This window comes from Lagopus leucura, unplaced genomic scaffold (assembly GCF_019238085.1).
Source record: "Lagopus leucura isolate 7727_CA_CO unplaced genomic scaffold, USGS_WTPT01 Super-Scaffold_739, whole genome shotgun sequence".
Classification (NCBI taxonomy): Eukaryota; Metazoa; Chordata; class Aves; order Galliformes; family Phasianidae; genus Lagopus; species Lagopus leucura.
The window spans coordinates 19,969,099-19,984,146 of NW_024962255.1; the positions used below are offsets into that span (position 1 = coordinate 19,969,099).

Sequence of the window (15,048 nt, forward strand, 5' to 3'; positions counted from 1 at the left end):
TGACATAAGAATAGACTGCTGAAATACCAAAAGTGTTTGAGATACCAGCACTTTTTTTTTTTTCTTTTTTGAATTCTTGCCTTAATTATTAAACTTACAGCTAAGTCCTAGCAGTAAGACAAGCATTAGGTAGAAACCCACCTTGTGTAGACATAAAAAGAGAGAAAAGCAGCAGAACATTTACAGGACCTGTTTACATTCAGGGAAAAAAAAAAAGAAAAAAAAAACTTCAGTCTTTGAATCTTTCTTCACTTCCAGTGACCACAGGAGAGAGACAGTGATATGACCTGCATGTTTTATGAAAGAGCAAGAGTGCCCTTCTATGGCTGGTAGTAATAACAAATTGGTGATTGTGCATTCAAAGTAAGACTTTGCACATCAAGAATTTCATTTTGCTACTTTTCAAACAACATCAATGCTGTACAAATGTATCATTACATTCTCTTATGTTGCACCAACGTAAGTGCAACATAAGATAGGTTATTATATATAGACCTAAGCATGTTAAAATCCAGAGGTGTTGGAATAACAAAGCACTTTAAAAAAATATCAGGCTATCAACTTTATCGGAATCCCCTCTACTTAGTATTAAATAACTGAGCAGCAGTCTTTCGGTCCTCCTTGGTAGCACCAGCTTTAATGAGAAAGCATTTTAAGCTAATTTAAGAAAGTCTAAATTATTGCAGAGAAGACCTGCAGCAGGCAAACTTATTTCATCTATAATACATAAAAGATCAGAATTTATTGCAGAAACCATGCTGAATATACAGCTGGGAATGGAGTACTAGCTGATTAATATGTTATTAAAAGACACCTAACCTAAAATTCTAAAATAGTTCAATAAGTGATTAAGGTCATTAGGTTGAAAAGCATGGTTATCCCAAATTTAAAAGATGTGAAGTGAAGAGAATTTCCATCATGACAAAAACTTTAGGGTTCTGAAGCACAGTTTGCTTGCCAAATTGTCAGAGACAAAGATTAGCCTGACGGTCAGTGAAATTGAGAAGTGGTGACATAATTGTTGTCTTTAAGTATTAGCTTTTAACAACAATATGATGCAATATTACAATAGTAACTGGAAACAACTTTGAAAATACCCCTATATTTAAAAATAATGCTTAACCATTCAAGAGTAGGGAGAACTTTATGGGTCAGATGCACAAAGTGACACTGGCTAGCAATTCAGAACAGTACACCAGGGATAGATTTATCTTACAGTCTGTGTGCAGGTAATTTGCTGGTCTCAGCAAACCATAGAATTGTAAGAGAAGTTCATTTTTTTTAGTTTTTGCCTTCCAAGTAGTCCTTAATTTAATCATTCTCATGATAACAATGACTTAGACTTCACTACAGGTAAAATGAGGAAAATACTCACAACAAACCCAGGTCTACAGTAGATTGAGAGAATTGTGCTGTGATCACAAAACAACAACACTCCATTTTCTGTCAGTTTCAAAACAGGATATGTCAAGTATTAATCCAACACAGTAGGTGCATTTTTACTGCTCTCATTTTTAATAGTGCAAAAAAAAAAAATCAGTAGTTTGCTCTATGAAAATAGCCCTAATTCTACAGATATTTCCATTTGCAAGCAAAAATACAATGACTATTTCCACAAGAGTCAAGTGGAAAATTTGATGCCAAATAAATTACTGTTTTCAATGAACAGAAATAGAAAGTCCTTCATTTAGCCTTCAAAGAAAAGTTTTACAAAAATATTTTGCCTTTTTAAAATGGTATACTGGCAGTGCATAAAGAGCAAATAAGTCCATTTGGAGCTTAAGCTGTACAGAAATCAATATGCGCTAGTAATTCTCTGTGCTTGCTTGTTGGATACTGCGCTTTACATCTGGGACACTCAAGGAAACTTTCATCAAGGAGATTTGAATGTTTCTGGGAAGGACTACTATCATATGCTGCAATCTTCTCTTCAAATGCAGCTTGCAAATCTTCTTGTGGTTCCATATGTCCAGACTCTTGGAGCTTCTGAAAAAGGAGAAGGTTTAGTGAAGAACTGGGGCATGCTTGAATGAGGTTCTGATCATATAGATGTAGGAAAAAAAGATTTGGTGGCACAAATTGCATGTTACATACAGCACTAAGGACATAATTTTGAAGATGGCTAAATGCAGTTATGCTATTGCATTAATAGCAAGGGGCAATATGGGCCTGTTGAATTATTTTCATATGATATTTGAATTAGATTGCAGGTAGCTTTTCTGCAGGCTACTTAACACAGGCCTTCTACAACATCTCATTAAGTACAGATAAGATAGAGCACATCAATTACATTATAGCAGTATTTAATGTATATTCTTAGTTTGAAGTAGCTCTTCTCCTTCATGAACCACTGAAGGAAAACATGAGTCCTGTCATTTTAAACACTGTGCTGCAGCTATCAGAGTATTTCATAAGGTATAACAAAAAAGCCATGGCAGAAGCTATGACAGCAAGCTTCAAACTCACACATTATCATTGCTGATCTGCAGCTACTATGCCATCTTACAACTTTCATACACATTCTAATTAAAAAGCCAAATTTCTGCACCCTAAATACTGAACAATGGAACATGACTTGCAGAAGTGTTAGTACTGCACACAGATCTTAATGCATTTTTGTCTACCTATGTAGGGTTGGAGGGTTGTGTATTGTTGTGTATTCTTGAGGGGGAAGAAGCCTGACAGAAGGGAAGAATGAAGGAAATAAAGAACACTGACTGAAGCTTTCTTACAGCAGGACCACAAGCCTCATGAAAATCAAACATTGAAGACTGTATTTATTTTAGAAATTCCTTTGGAAGTTCTAAAAACATGCCATATATGTATTAGGGAATTCAACATGATTTACAATTACACCTACACTTAGGAAATTTCTCCTTTTTGCAAAGAATTCTTATCCAACAATCTTTCTAGCCATTCATAAAGTACCCCCCCCCTTAATCAAATGCACCAATCCACACTACACAGGATGCTGCCTCTGCTTAATTTCCTTCCTAAACTCCTTAATTTTCCCTTCTCCACCTGACACTATGAACTACAGTCTCTCTGCATGAAGCTTTCCCTTAATGGACAACAGGACCCAACAGCTATCCATCCAACTTCTCAGCACAGGGAAACTGCACACTGCAGCCCTGCAGAACTTTCAGCTGCTCCTGCAGCTAGATTTTCTAGTGGCCTCTGCTGGCAGTAGCAGCAACTATGAGACAGAATTCCTCTGATCTGCAACTTGTTAGTGCTGTAGGATTTATCTTTTCTGTAAGCAGCAAGGCAGCCTCAAACCTGATCTAATGAAGGATACAGGCATGTAATTCTTTTCTTCTGAACCTCACTTAAATAAGTCCAGAACTGCAGACTCAACAATTCTATTCAGCTATCACAATTTTGCAAGACCCTTAACAGAGTTCCAGGAACACCAACAGTCAAAATACATTTATGCTGAAGACTGAGGCAGTTCTGGATACAACATAGCAAACAGATTAGTGGATTGCTTGATGTTTAATCTTTCCTTTTGAATTTCTGTTGAAACCAGTGGTTGAATCTAGGTGGCTTTCTTTGGGAAAGTAGCAAGCAGAACATGGCCCGCAGACAATACTAACATCCCTTTTTATCTTAGGAGTTAAACAGATCTTTCTGAAAATGGATGAATATTGTAATCCATCCATTCCATGTAAGAGATACAGGATAGGGTGTGGGGAAAGGGATTCAGCTGTAAGGGTTGTGCCTTGTTGACTAGCAGCAAGTTTAAGTAGAAGCATACTACACTCCTGTTTCTGTACAACAGACAAAACTAGAGATACATTGTGACAGAACAATTATGTTCTCTATTGAGGAACCTGACTATTCTGCACCTCCTTCTGCAGTATCACTTCTCTGTAACAGAATTTGTATTTAACTAGCTAATGTGGGGTTCTGCATCATTGAACTGCATAGTCAATGGATGTGAGCAACTACAGTGAATGCCTGATGACATGAACAGAAGACTCACTACATCCTGGGTGAGAAGTTGTTCATTTATGCAAAATTCCTGCAAGTTACTCAGTACGTACCAGAGGTTCAAGACGAGTTATTTGCTCCCTAGCCTTGAACAATTCCTTAAAGATTTTGTTTAACTGATGCTTCAAGTTCTGGCGGTCAAGCTTCTCATTCTCCAAGTCTGCAGTGCATATTTGAATCTTGCAACCCCACAAAGGGAAAAGATGTAAAAGTAGAATTATCAAGAATGCGGTGGAAGGAGGGCGATTTTCCCTCTTTATGTATTTAAAACAAGCTTTACTTATAATCATATCCTAAAATACATTAAAATCATCTGTTGCTTTCATTTCAGTGGAATATGCTCAATTAATAATTAGAGGTAGAGTTAAAAGTTATTTTGATTGGAGGATATTTCATCTGTCTCACACTCCTAAACTGAAGATTTTCTGGAAAAGCATATAGTGGAAGTTTACCCCCAGAAATGCCAGTTTCTACTCCATGAACTTTGTTGTAGCAATCTGAAAGGAACCTATGGGCAACACTGTACCACAGCTTAGCAAACATACAACATTTTCTCTCAAAGATTTAAGTGAGATCTCTTAAAACTTCCTTGAAAAAACAGAGAGCAGATGGCAATGCAGTTATTTGCACATTACAAGTTTCAATGAGCTGATTGGTTTTAGGATGTTTCCCAAGACCTAATTTGAGGCTGTGCAGTATTTATTTGAAATAATGATTGTGCAGACAGTAGCATTAGTTGCAGCCTCGTACAGATTTCCTCCAGAAAACACAAGAATTTTTAGAAGCACAGAGGGATCACCCAGAGATGCATATAAGTATCTATTATTACTTTAATATACTACTTATTCTTAAGTTTGAAGTATAATATGCACATAGACTTTCTAAAACAATTTAAGTATCAAATTCCTGGAAAAAAAAAAAAAATCAAGTCACATCCAAACATGTAACTGCATACCTGTTGTTCCAACAAAGCTATCCTAGTGTGTTCCTCCTGCTGCTTGAGCAACGATTTACGAAGAAGTTGTACCTACAAGGCAGAAAAACAAGCAATTTCCATGCACAGTAAGTTTAAGAAAAAATTCCCAAGGAGCAATGGAACTAAACTTTTGTATTCCAGTGCCAGCAGAAAACACATGCCTATTTTACAGCAGCCAAACAGGATTCAAATACCTCTCTTTCCCTGGGGAAAACCCCAGGAAAATGTTATTATGGTACAGAGTAGGGAAGAATGTAGATTGATATTTTACTGAATAAAAAAAATAAAGAGGAATAAAAACCAACTGAACTTTCCCAGGTGATTGGCTGAACAGAAAAATACATGTATAAAAAAGCCTATGTAACATGACATGCTATTGTTTTTAATAAGCAGTTTAGCTTACTTTAAATAGAACTGAAAAGTTAGAAAATACTCAACTATAAGGCATTAACTAAATGCATTTATAAGATATCCTCCATTTACAGGACATACCAAACTTTTAAAATGAATGGTTTTGTTCTGTTGAAAAATTACGACGTAACAGTTTACTATTAACCATTAATAACCACTATCTTGCATCTAGAGAGCTAGTCTGATATTCTAGTTTTAGCCTAGATCAATGCCTATTGATTTACATCTTACTTCAAATTTCGGCTCAATTGACCACCAAGTACAAAGTGTATCTTGTTTGAATGACCTGAGTATAGTCCATAAAGAAGAACTTGCCAGGTTCTCTTCATCTAAGAGATGGCCATGATCTCATGTCCAGAAGAAAGTTCTATTTAGCACCACAATGCTGACAGGAATACTTTGTTTTAATTTACCCACTGTAGTTGTCCACACAGGGAGTCCTTGTGACAACTCCAAACAAACGTAAGCACTGAATTATTTTTAACATTAACATACAGCATAAGCTGTTGTCCCAACTCTGCTCAGCTAGATAGGTAGTGAAAAGTAATTGGGCTAAAGAAAAAAGAAGAGTCAAGAACTTCACATAATGGCTTAAATAACGTTGTTCATAAGTTACTCTCTGGGAAACAGGCAAGCCCTGCAAACAGTTAGAAAATGATAGAAAAGCAGCAGGTGAGGCAACAGCACAAGCCATGCATAACAAACAGCTTGCCTCACAGGCAGCTTCCTGGGCTCCGTAATGAGTTACAGAACTCTTGTCATTGGTTTCTAACATAGTTGTCTCCAAGACAGCAACAGTTGAAGTTTCCATTGCATCCCTTATCTACACATTGCTTTTCAGTAGCAAGATGCACTTGATAATGTTTTATCCCTGGCATAATACAGAAAACCGAGGATGGGATCTGAGTGGGGGAAAAAAAGGAAAAAAACTGGTGTAGGCTGCAGCAGTCAGTTGGAGACACTGTCCAGGAAGCTGTGTCTGTTTATCCAGTAAATGTTAGACTACAGCTAATAGTAAATACCAGTTACATTCCACTTTGGACCACAAAATAGAACAACATATTAAACTTGATTTTTTACCTTTTTTGTTCTCATTCACCAATAATCTTGAGGATGAAGCTTAATTAAAACCTATGATCCATTCTCCTGCTCCATTTTGTGCCCCCACAGTACTACTGAAATAAGCAAACTCATGCTTAAATGAGTCAGTTTCACAAAACCAGATCACTGAACCAGTATGAAAGGATTCAGTTTTAACCACAAGGAGGATATGAGTATAGGTGAATGCAAATAGCGGTTATCAGACCAAGTGACAGTCTGTTTGATGAAGTATGGTTTTCCAGCTGTCTTGATTCTTTGCTAATGATCTTCAGTTTTTAATTTGCTTACCTGAGATGAGAGATCTTCAGACTTTTTCTTTTCCTCTCGTAGCTGTAATTTAATACTTTCATTTTCTTGTTTTAGTATCTGTATTTTCTCTCCTTTAATTTTGTTTTCGTTTTCTTGATCCTTCATTTCAACAACAGATTGTGACTGCAGTAAGGCATTTAAGCTCATTATTTCTTGTCGTCTTTCTTCATACTTCTTTTTGAACTCATTAAGTTCACATTTCAACTGGGTTACAGTGCATCTTTCAGCTTCAAGATCACTCTTTGCATTTTCTAAGAGCTGATCATAATGTTTTTGCTTTTCTTGTAGATGTCCTTAATGAGATAAGGAGAGAATACACAAAAACACCTCAGAAGCAGAGCAAACTCTTGATAGCATTTTGAAGCACATTGATGACATTTTATCATATTACACAGGCTAGATCATCACCAAACTAAATTAAAACAGCTTTATAAACGTCAAAGCAGTAACTATCCTTCTTTAAGGACAGTTACTGGAAAATAGCAACTTGGCTTCCATGTAGTGCTACAGCAACTTCCTTCACTAACTGTTACAGCAACATTACAGCATTTGTCCTGACTACACAAGCTGTATGGTCCCACTAATAGTTCTTATGCAGCATCATGCATTATACTGAAACATCAGAACAGAGATCAAAAGACATTAGAATCTCATGTTTCAATTTACACTCCTTAATCAAGGTTCCATCATTACTTTCTCCCTAGAGACACCCTGGGGGGGGGGGTCTTAAGTTCTGCTCTATCACCACACAGAAATGGAATATCTGTTGTCTTCAAGTTGTACGTGATCCTTCTACATTGCTTTTAAAGGAAAAAGTAGTAGGTTTTTTGATGAAGAATGCCTGTTTCTTAGCTAACAACCTTTGCTTAAATCACTGTTCAAATAGTTCACGCTTCTCGACCCAAGAAAAAACTAACTAGGAAAAAGTGCTCCATAGAAATTCATAATATAAAGTACACCTAGAAGCAGAATAAAGAATGCTGTCATTCACAGTCCCTTATAATTTCTGGTACTCAAGTTCTTGTCTTGTGTACTTCTCCTGTTGAAGATTTCCCTCATGTTCTTCAAAATGAAACTTACTAGGGAAAGTTTCTTCCTTGAATGTTCAACACTCCCCACCTGATGCTAAGCCTTAAATTTATTAGCAATACTCCTTTACAGGGCAATGAGCTCTTCAGAGAGATGTCAACATTTTCCTTGGAAAAAAAACATTTTCAATTCATATAGCTAGCTTTTTAATCTTTGATTTCTATGCTCTCTATTTGCTTGAAGAGGAACATTTACTCTGTGTTTCTTGGCTGCTTCCATGACAAAGCTTTGACCATAGTAACTCTGATTACTTCATCTGGTGAGCTACTACAGGCTGCCCTCCCTCCAATACACTGTTCATAGACTCTTAAAGATTTAAAAAGTAACATTTCACAGTTTTCTGTAAGGTTACCAGCAGCAACACAGAAACAAAGCCACTGCATATTAATTACAAAGTGGTAATTACCCACAGAACTATCCTCACCTGGAGTAATAACATGCCTATTTCATATATTTACCTTGCAGATCAGCTGCAGTATGAAACTGATAATTTGATGTGAAAAGGAAGCCAACTCCTTCTGGCTCTTCTGTTCAAAATTAATTTTATCCTACAAGCTGGTCAAGCATGACTCAAGTCAATCTGAATACATGCTACAGAGAAGGTGCTTAATGAGGAACTCCACAACATGGAAGTAAGCTAGAGGTAACCAGACCCATTATTGCAAAACATTTTGGACAAGTGTCAAAACCTATCACAGATGCCAAGTGTTCTTTATTCATCTGAACAGATCATGTCAGGCTTGAGTCATTTTTATAATATTTATTTTGAAAGAAACAGACTGATACACACCTAGCCAGTAAATTCTTAATGCTTTCTTTATGGAGGCTGTGTACTTTGAAGGATGGGAGATATGCATATATTTGCCTCGACACTTTTAGCAAGCAGAAAGGTGGCCAATAAACTGTCAAAGCTTTTAAAAAAATGTTTAGTGAAGTAAATAGGAAAAAGAGGAAATGATCAGGTAACACAACTAAAAAACAGGAAACAAAGAAATTCAGAAGTTTTACAAATAAAGCAAAATATTATGAAGAAAGTCAATGATCACTGCTTTTATAGGAAATGTATTTTACAGATAATTATGGTTTGGGTCATTCATGGAAAAAAAAAATACCAATACCTTCTGCATTAGATTCTTTGGGTTGTTGCTGACTAACAGTTTCCAATCTCTGTTCAAGTTCCAAGATCCTTCCCAGCAGTCCCCTGACATATGCTTCACGTTGCTGGTCATACAGTAACCACTGCTGGTTTTTCTCAAGAGCCTTTGTGGAAAAAAAAAAAAAAGCCTCTAGTACTTCACCAGATTTGTAAGTATTATTCACCTTGTTTCTTAACGAAAGAGGAAAAACTACATGTTTTACATTTGTTTAAAGAAAAGCTACTTAGTTTTCCTGCAAACTGCATTAATCTTTTCTGCATAATTAATAAAACCTTTCTTGGTGTTATTGAGCATAAGTTGAAAAAGCACCAATATTAAATTCTGATTGGCTTGTTTACTGGAAAAGGGAAATCACTGAAAAATTTAATGAATTAACCTTTCGTTTGGTCAAATACAGTGGAATAAGCTAACACTACAACTTACAGTCTGATGTCAGATATCTTCTTAGCAGCTTTATCTGATAGTATCCTCTACCATACCCTCTGAGGTCCCATTCTAACCAAAAATATATATGGTGATCATTTACATTCTTATACATTATAATACATGACTTTACATATAATGTTGTATAGGGGAACTTACATCTTTTAGCTGTTTTTCAACTTCACTAAGATTAGTTGGAGATCCAGGGCAGTTTATTACTGTTTCCTACAGACAAAGAGCAATCAATTAGCATTCTTTAAAATAGAAGAGCATATCTAGTTCTGTATAACTATTAATCTCAGGATTAGCATAAGAGTAGTTTAAAATTTAAGATGCATTTATCTAACACTTGAATTAAAAAAAGAAAATCTATGTTCTATTTTAAGAAGGAACTAAATTACATGGCAAAACATTACATAGATTTTTTTAAAGTCTCCTGGAAAATATAGGATATATCTCAATTTAGTTTACTGAATAACAGTTACATTAAAACATTTCATAAAAACACCACTTTTGGTTGAACTTCTGTCTTGAGAGATCTGAAGGGTACAGGAAAGCTTCTGAAGAACTCAAATATCTACAGTTTTTACTTAAAAAACAAAACGTAAATTTTTTTTCTATTTTCATATCATCATTATAGCAGTTTGACAATAAAACAGACCTATGGGAGTTCTTGGGGGAAGCCAGAGAACTTAAATATCTTTGAGATAACCATAGGATTATAAATGCTTGGAAAAGGATTTCTGCTCAGAACCATAAGGACATATGAGTTTCCCCAAGGCCCGATCCACAGCAGAGCACTTAAAGTATGAGTTTCACAGTTCTTTAGCCCCATGTAGAACTGAAAAATCTGTTAAACATTTAAACTTCTTCATAATATGTTGTTTATTCACTGTACAATAGAAAGCTTTTCAAAGTTGTGTAGATAAGCCAGAGGGAACTTGTAAGGACACAAATGGAGATTAGAAAAATGTAGTTGGATTTAGCTAAAGTATTCCTGTTTTTGCAGAATATGATTTAGAACAAGTTTCATGACTGAAAAATACAAGAGATTTTAAAGCTGGACACAGTTATTAAAGCTCAGTTCTTTCTAATAGGATTTAGATTCACCACAACTGTTCAGATTCTAATTTCTGTAAGTATTAGAACTTGTGCACCAGTGAAAACTGCACCACTTCAAGTTCTCATACAACTGTTCTTTCCACTTCAGAGTATACCTGCTGCTTGTGCATCACTTATCAGTTTTAAGAAACACTACTCAATTTGCTCTCAACTTTCCCAAAACATTCAAAAGAAAGTCTAAGAACATTTTTGTCCTCTACTAATATATCTAATCTGGCAATCAGAATCCAATTTATAACAGTGCAAAATGCCTTCCCTCAGGCTTCTTTTATGACCAGTTGCAAACAAGTTATTTTAAAATAAGAGTGCAATTTCCTAGCATTAGAAAAAAAACCTGCTGAACACTTACCTCACTGCTGAGGTAAGTAGTAATTACTCTTTAATTCTCCTATTCTGTACCTCAGATTGAAAGATACACTTCCTGCTTAAAACTCCTTAACTAAGAACTGAAGACTCAGTACAGAAAGGAAGTGGTCATCCTTCAAAATCAAGCTACAGGATTCTTTACTTTTTTTTTTAATGACCTATTATCTTGGTATGCCACTAAACCTTTCTGCAGAGTCAGAATATCATGTGTATTAGAATATTATGTGCTCTGCCACTGAACTGTAACTTTGCGCTGCCTGTAGGATACTATGCTAGATGCAATAAGGAAAGTCCACACAAAGCAACTTACTGTTCAGAGTTGCAGTCCTGCTATTGCTGTGCTACAAATCCATGCAGTGATTACTAGACAAATAAATCCATTGACAGGGACAGCATAAAAGCCACGGTGAATGAATGCAAGTCTAAAATTTTCTCCAAAACTCTTCAGTGCTTTGGAATTAGGCATAATACTGCTAGATGTAATGTGTTTATTTCCCAAAATACATATTTGTATTCCACTGAATAGTGCAGTATTATAATTGAAAATGAACAGATTAAATAAACCACCAACTTAACGTATTTGTTAAAAACTGAATTTCTAGAAATTGCTCAACTCCATTATATAGCTTGGAGAGCTAGCACCATCTACAGGTTGCAAGCTGAAAGAGACTTGAAAGGAGCTGCTTTCAAGTACTGAATCCCATGTGCCCCCTACTGAGACAATACTGAATTTTCTATAGAGCATTGTAATAGGTGAAAAAACAACCAGAGCAAACAAAATGCATTCGTAAAAGTAACAAAGTGCCTGACACCACAGCTATTAACGAGTTTAAATGGAAAATTACTCTATCTTCTGTTACACTGAAGTATTTTTCATGCATTATGCCATGTTAACCAAGAATAAATGAAGATTTATAAGAGTAGAGAGGAGAAAGGTATTCTCTCCATTTACCCTTAGTTAAGTAGGTGCGGAGTTTAGCATTCCTTTAAGGCCCCATGCCTATTCCTGCTGCCTTCCCACTCTGATTACTCATTGAGCACACAAATCCATGAAGGCTACACTGTCTGCTAAAGCAATAGCAGGTGAATCCATACCATACCACCAGTCATACCTGCCTGCACAAGAGCAGGAAAAGAGGTCATGGCAGCACAGAATTCTTCCCAGCTGTGCTACCAGAAGTTGTACTTCCTGACTGTTTATTTAGTGTTCAGTCTGGATGCCACCTGCTGTGTTGTATGCTGAAATCTTATATGAAGACTTGTAAGATTAAAAATCGCATTTTATAACAAATAAAGGTGCTCAATGGGTTAAAATTGCAAGTCTAACCTGTAAACAATTACTATATTTCTTTAATGCTTACCTGGGATGCCTGCGAACTACCAGTTCTGTTTTCAATCTCAGAACATTTCACAGTAATAGTGGATAAGTTACATTTTAATTGGTTCATTTCTTCTGACAGAGAACTAAGTAACAGTTCTCTCCTTTCTGCTTCCTTCATTTTTTCTTCTAGTTGACTGTGTAATAAGGAGACTTCACTGTTCTTGTTTTTGGACTTAAGTCTGTCTCTTAGGTTTTGGATTTCTTTATCCTTCTCTCCAAGAAGATGGTTGTATTTTTCTTTTTCTTTTTCAAGACAAAGAATTTTCTGAATGAAACAAAGAATTGACACAGAGGAGTAAACATCTGCATATATAGCAATAACATTAGCAAATGCACAGCAGTTTAAGATATTCACTTTGAAACATTCTCCTCACCTTTAGTTACCTGAGAATATTACTATTTTAGTAAAACAGACAATGCTACAGCAACCACCTGAAATATTTCAAGTGATTGTAAGTCTGTAGCAGGTGAATCAAGAAAATAATGCAGAGAACTACATTTCACAGACTTGGTAAGCAGCTTTGCTTACAAATACAAATCACTGTGGTGTATGAGCCTTAGAGAATAAATATTGTAAGCACTCTAGAGCATTTCCAATTCAAAAAGAGAAGTTAATACTTCTCTTAACATCAGTAAGATATTTAGCAGTTTTTGAGGAGCAATTGAACTTTTTATATAAGTTAAGGCAACAATTACTCAACCTACAAGAGCCTAATAGAGCTTTCAGGAGAAAAATTCTATTTTTTTTCATAAGTTACCTAGCATTTCAGTTTAAAGATCTAGCAAAGAACATTTTACTCCCCTTCCCCCCCCCACACACACATTGACTTTTAGGTAGGCCTCTAGTGCAGTAAATTCTTGAATAGCATTAGAATTTTGAGATACCTCAGAGCTAAATTTCACAGAATCACAGAACTTGTAACAATAGCAAGTAATTCCCCACAAGAAATATTGAAGCTGAAATCCTATAAGTGGCTATCAAGTCATTACAAGGTGGCAGAGAAACTTGAAGCATTCATGTTTTATAAGACCTCAGTTAGGGAGTGGTTTATGACCACAGTGACCACACCCAGCACTCACTGAAGCTAGAACATCGATGCCTAATGGTATACTTAAGTATACCTACAATTGTCCACGTGTAAACTAGTAGCTAGCTATGAAGTAACCAACATTCAGCAAACAGCATACTCCACCACACACAAGAAATACACAATAGGAATTCGCCATGGCAATGAGCCATAACTGGTACTTAAACTAGCATCAGAACTGACACTACAGCACAGACACAGCAAAACCATTATGAAGAAGTAGCCCAGAAATACTGTGCCTGGCCTGTTAAGTACATTCCTTGAGAATCCACTTAAAGTTTCCCAGTGTTTTTGGAAAGCCTGACAGCACCACACATCAAGCATAACTTCTTTCTCTGCAGTCACAGGTTTACCTTTAATGGACTACAAGGCATGGAAGTAGCAGTGTTTTAGTTTTTGCTCTGAAATGAGCATAGAATAACAACATGAGGAATTAGTTACAGTTTTATTTACCCATGGATGAGAAGGTGCTTGGCAGCCTCGTTCATGCAAAGGACCCGATGCAATCAGGTCAGCTGGACACACCAGGGCAGGACCAAACAGACTCAGTAGTGCTCCGGCCTCGAGCCTTTATATTTAACAATATAAAAGACTATCTGCTCAGTCATCACGGGGAAATAATTGATGACAGAAGCGTCACAGCGCATCTCTCACCTCCAGCAGTCGGCTCCGCTCCGGTTCCTCTGCTCGGCTCTTGCCTTTGGCGATTTCCTCCAGGGATTTTCTTAGGGCTGCATTCTCCTGCTTGTACTTCTCGAGATCGCTCTCTAGTCGGGAGCTACCGGACTTTAAGCCCCATTTGCCAATAATGACGCCCTTGGCCGTCTTAGAATTCATTTTCCAGCGCCTACGCAGACCGTTCCCCCTAGCAGGACCTCTCCCGCAGCTCTGAGGGAGCTCAGACGACACAGGGCTCTCAGCTCCCACAGAGCCCCACACCCGCAGCACAGTTCCTCTGCAGCGGAACCAGGCGGCCCACAGACCCGGGCGGCACAGGGCAGCGGCCACCCCACTCAGTCCGTGCTTCGCTTCCGGGAGTTTGAATGCCGCGGCTGCAACATCGTCACTTCCGCCCACACCGCCTCACAAGCGAGAGCTACGGCGTCCCCCAAGGGTTAAAATAGAGCGGCGGCGGGGATTGACGAGCGCTTCTGCGGGGGCGGGGCGAAGGGGCGGGGCTGAGGCGCACGTGCTGCCCTGGGCCAGGTGGCCGTTAATGGCCGGTCATGCGCTGCTGCGGGCTTGGGAGGAGGCTCCCCATTGGCTGCCGCGGCAGTGGCAGAGCTGCCTGGCCAATACGGTGGGGCCTTCTGCTCACCCCGTGTTGCCCCAGCTCTTGCGCTCACACCTGGCCGCAGTAAGGCGAGGCTTCATTTGGCTGTACCGGCACACCTGGAGCTGAGCTGAGTAGGGTATGCTGCTGGTTGTTTCTCTTGTATAAAGTCATAATTAATTTTTTGCTTGACGGGATTTTTTAGTTTGTAATGAGAAGGTGGTTTTATAATGTGGGCTGGTGACAGGCGTGCACTCCATGTGTTGCTTGTTAAGTGTGGCTGTCCTGCTCTGTGTGAGACATTCAGACAGGAAGATAAGTGGCAGCCAGGAGGGCTAAAAGGCTTAGAGTAGTGCTTA

The 15,048-nt window shown here is 37.6% G+C and overlaps 1 protein-coding gene across 2 annotated transcripts; it reads right to left on the reverse strand.

The window, feature by feature from the left end:
• Positions 1-701: 701 nt before the first annotated feature.
• CEP55 (centrosomal protein 55) lies at positions 702-14,493 on the reverse strand. 2 transcript variants are annotated; one of them, XM_042863104.1, is made up of 8 exons: positions 14,071-14,493; positions 12,309-12,593; positions 9,619-9,684; positions 8,998-9,139; positions 6,770-7,083; positions 4,949-5,020; positions 4,047-4,172; positions 702-1,983 (listed from the first exon to the last, which is right to left on the reverse strand). In XM_042863104.1, exons 1-8 carry the CDS (start codon positions 14,251-14,253, stop codon positions 1,780-1,782), a joined length of 1,392 nt encoding a protein of 463 aa, XP_042719038.1. In that variant the 5' UTR covers positions 14,254-14,493; the 3' UTR covers positions 702-1,779. The 2 variants fall into 2 exon arrangements, with proteins under 2 accessions (XP_042719038.1, XP_042719037.1); XM_042863103.1 differs by having other exon boundaries at positions 702-1,986.
• Between the last annotated feature and the right edge of the window lie 555 nt (positions 14,494-15,048).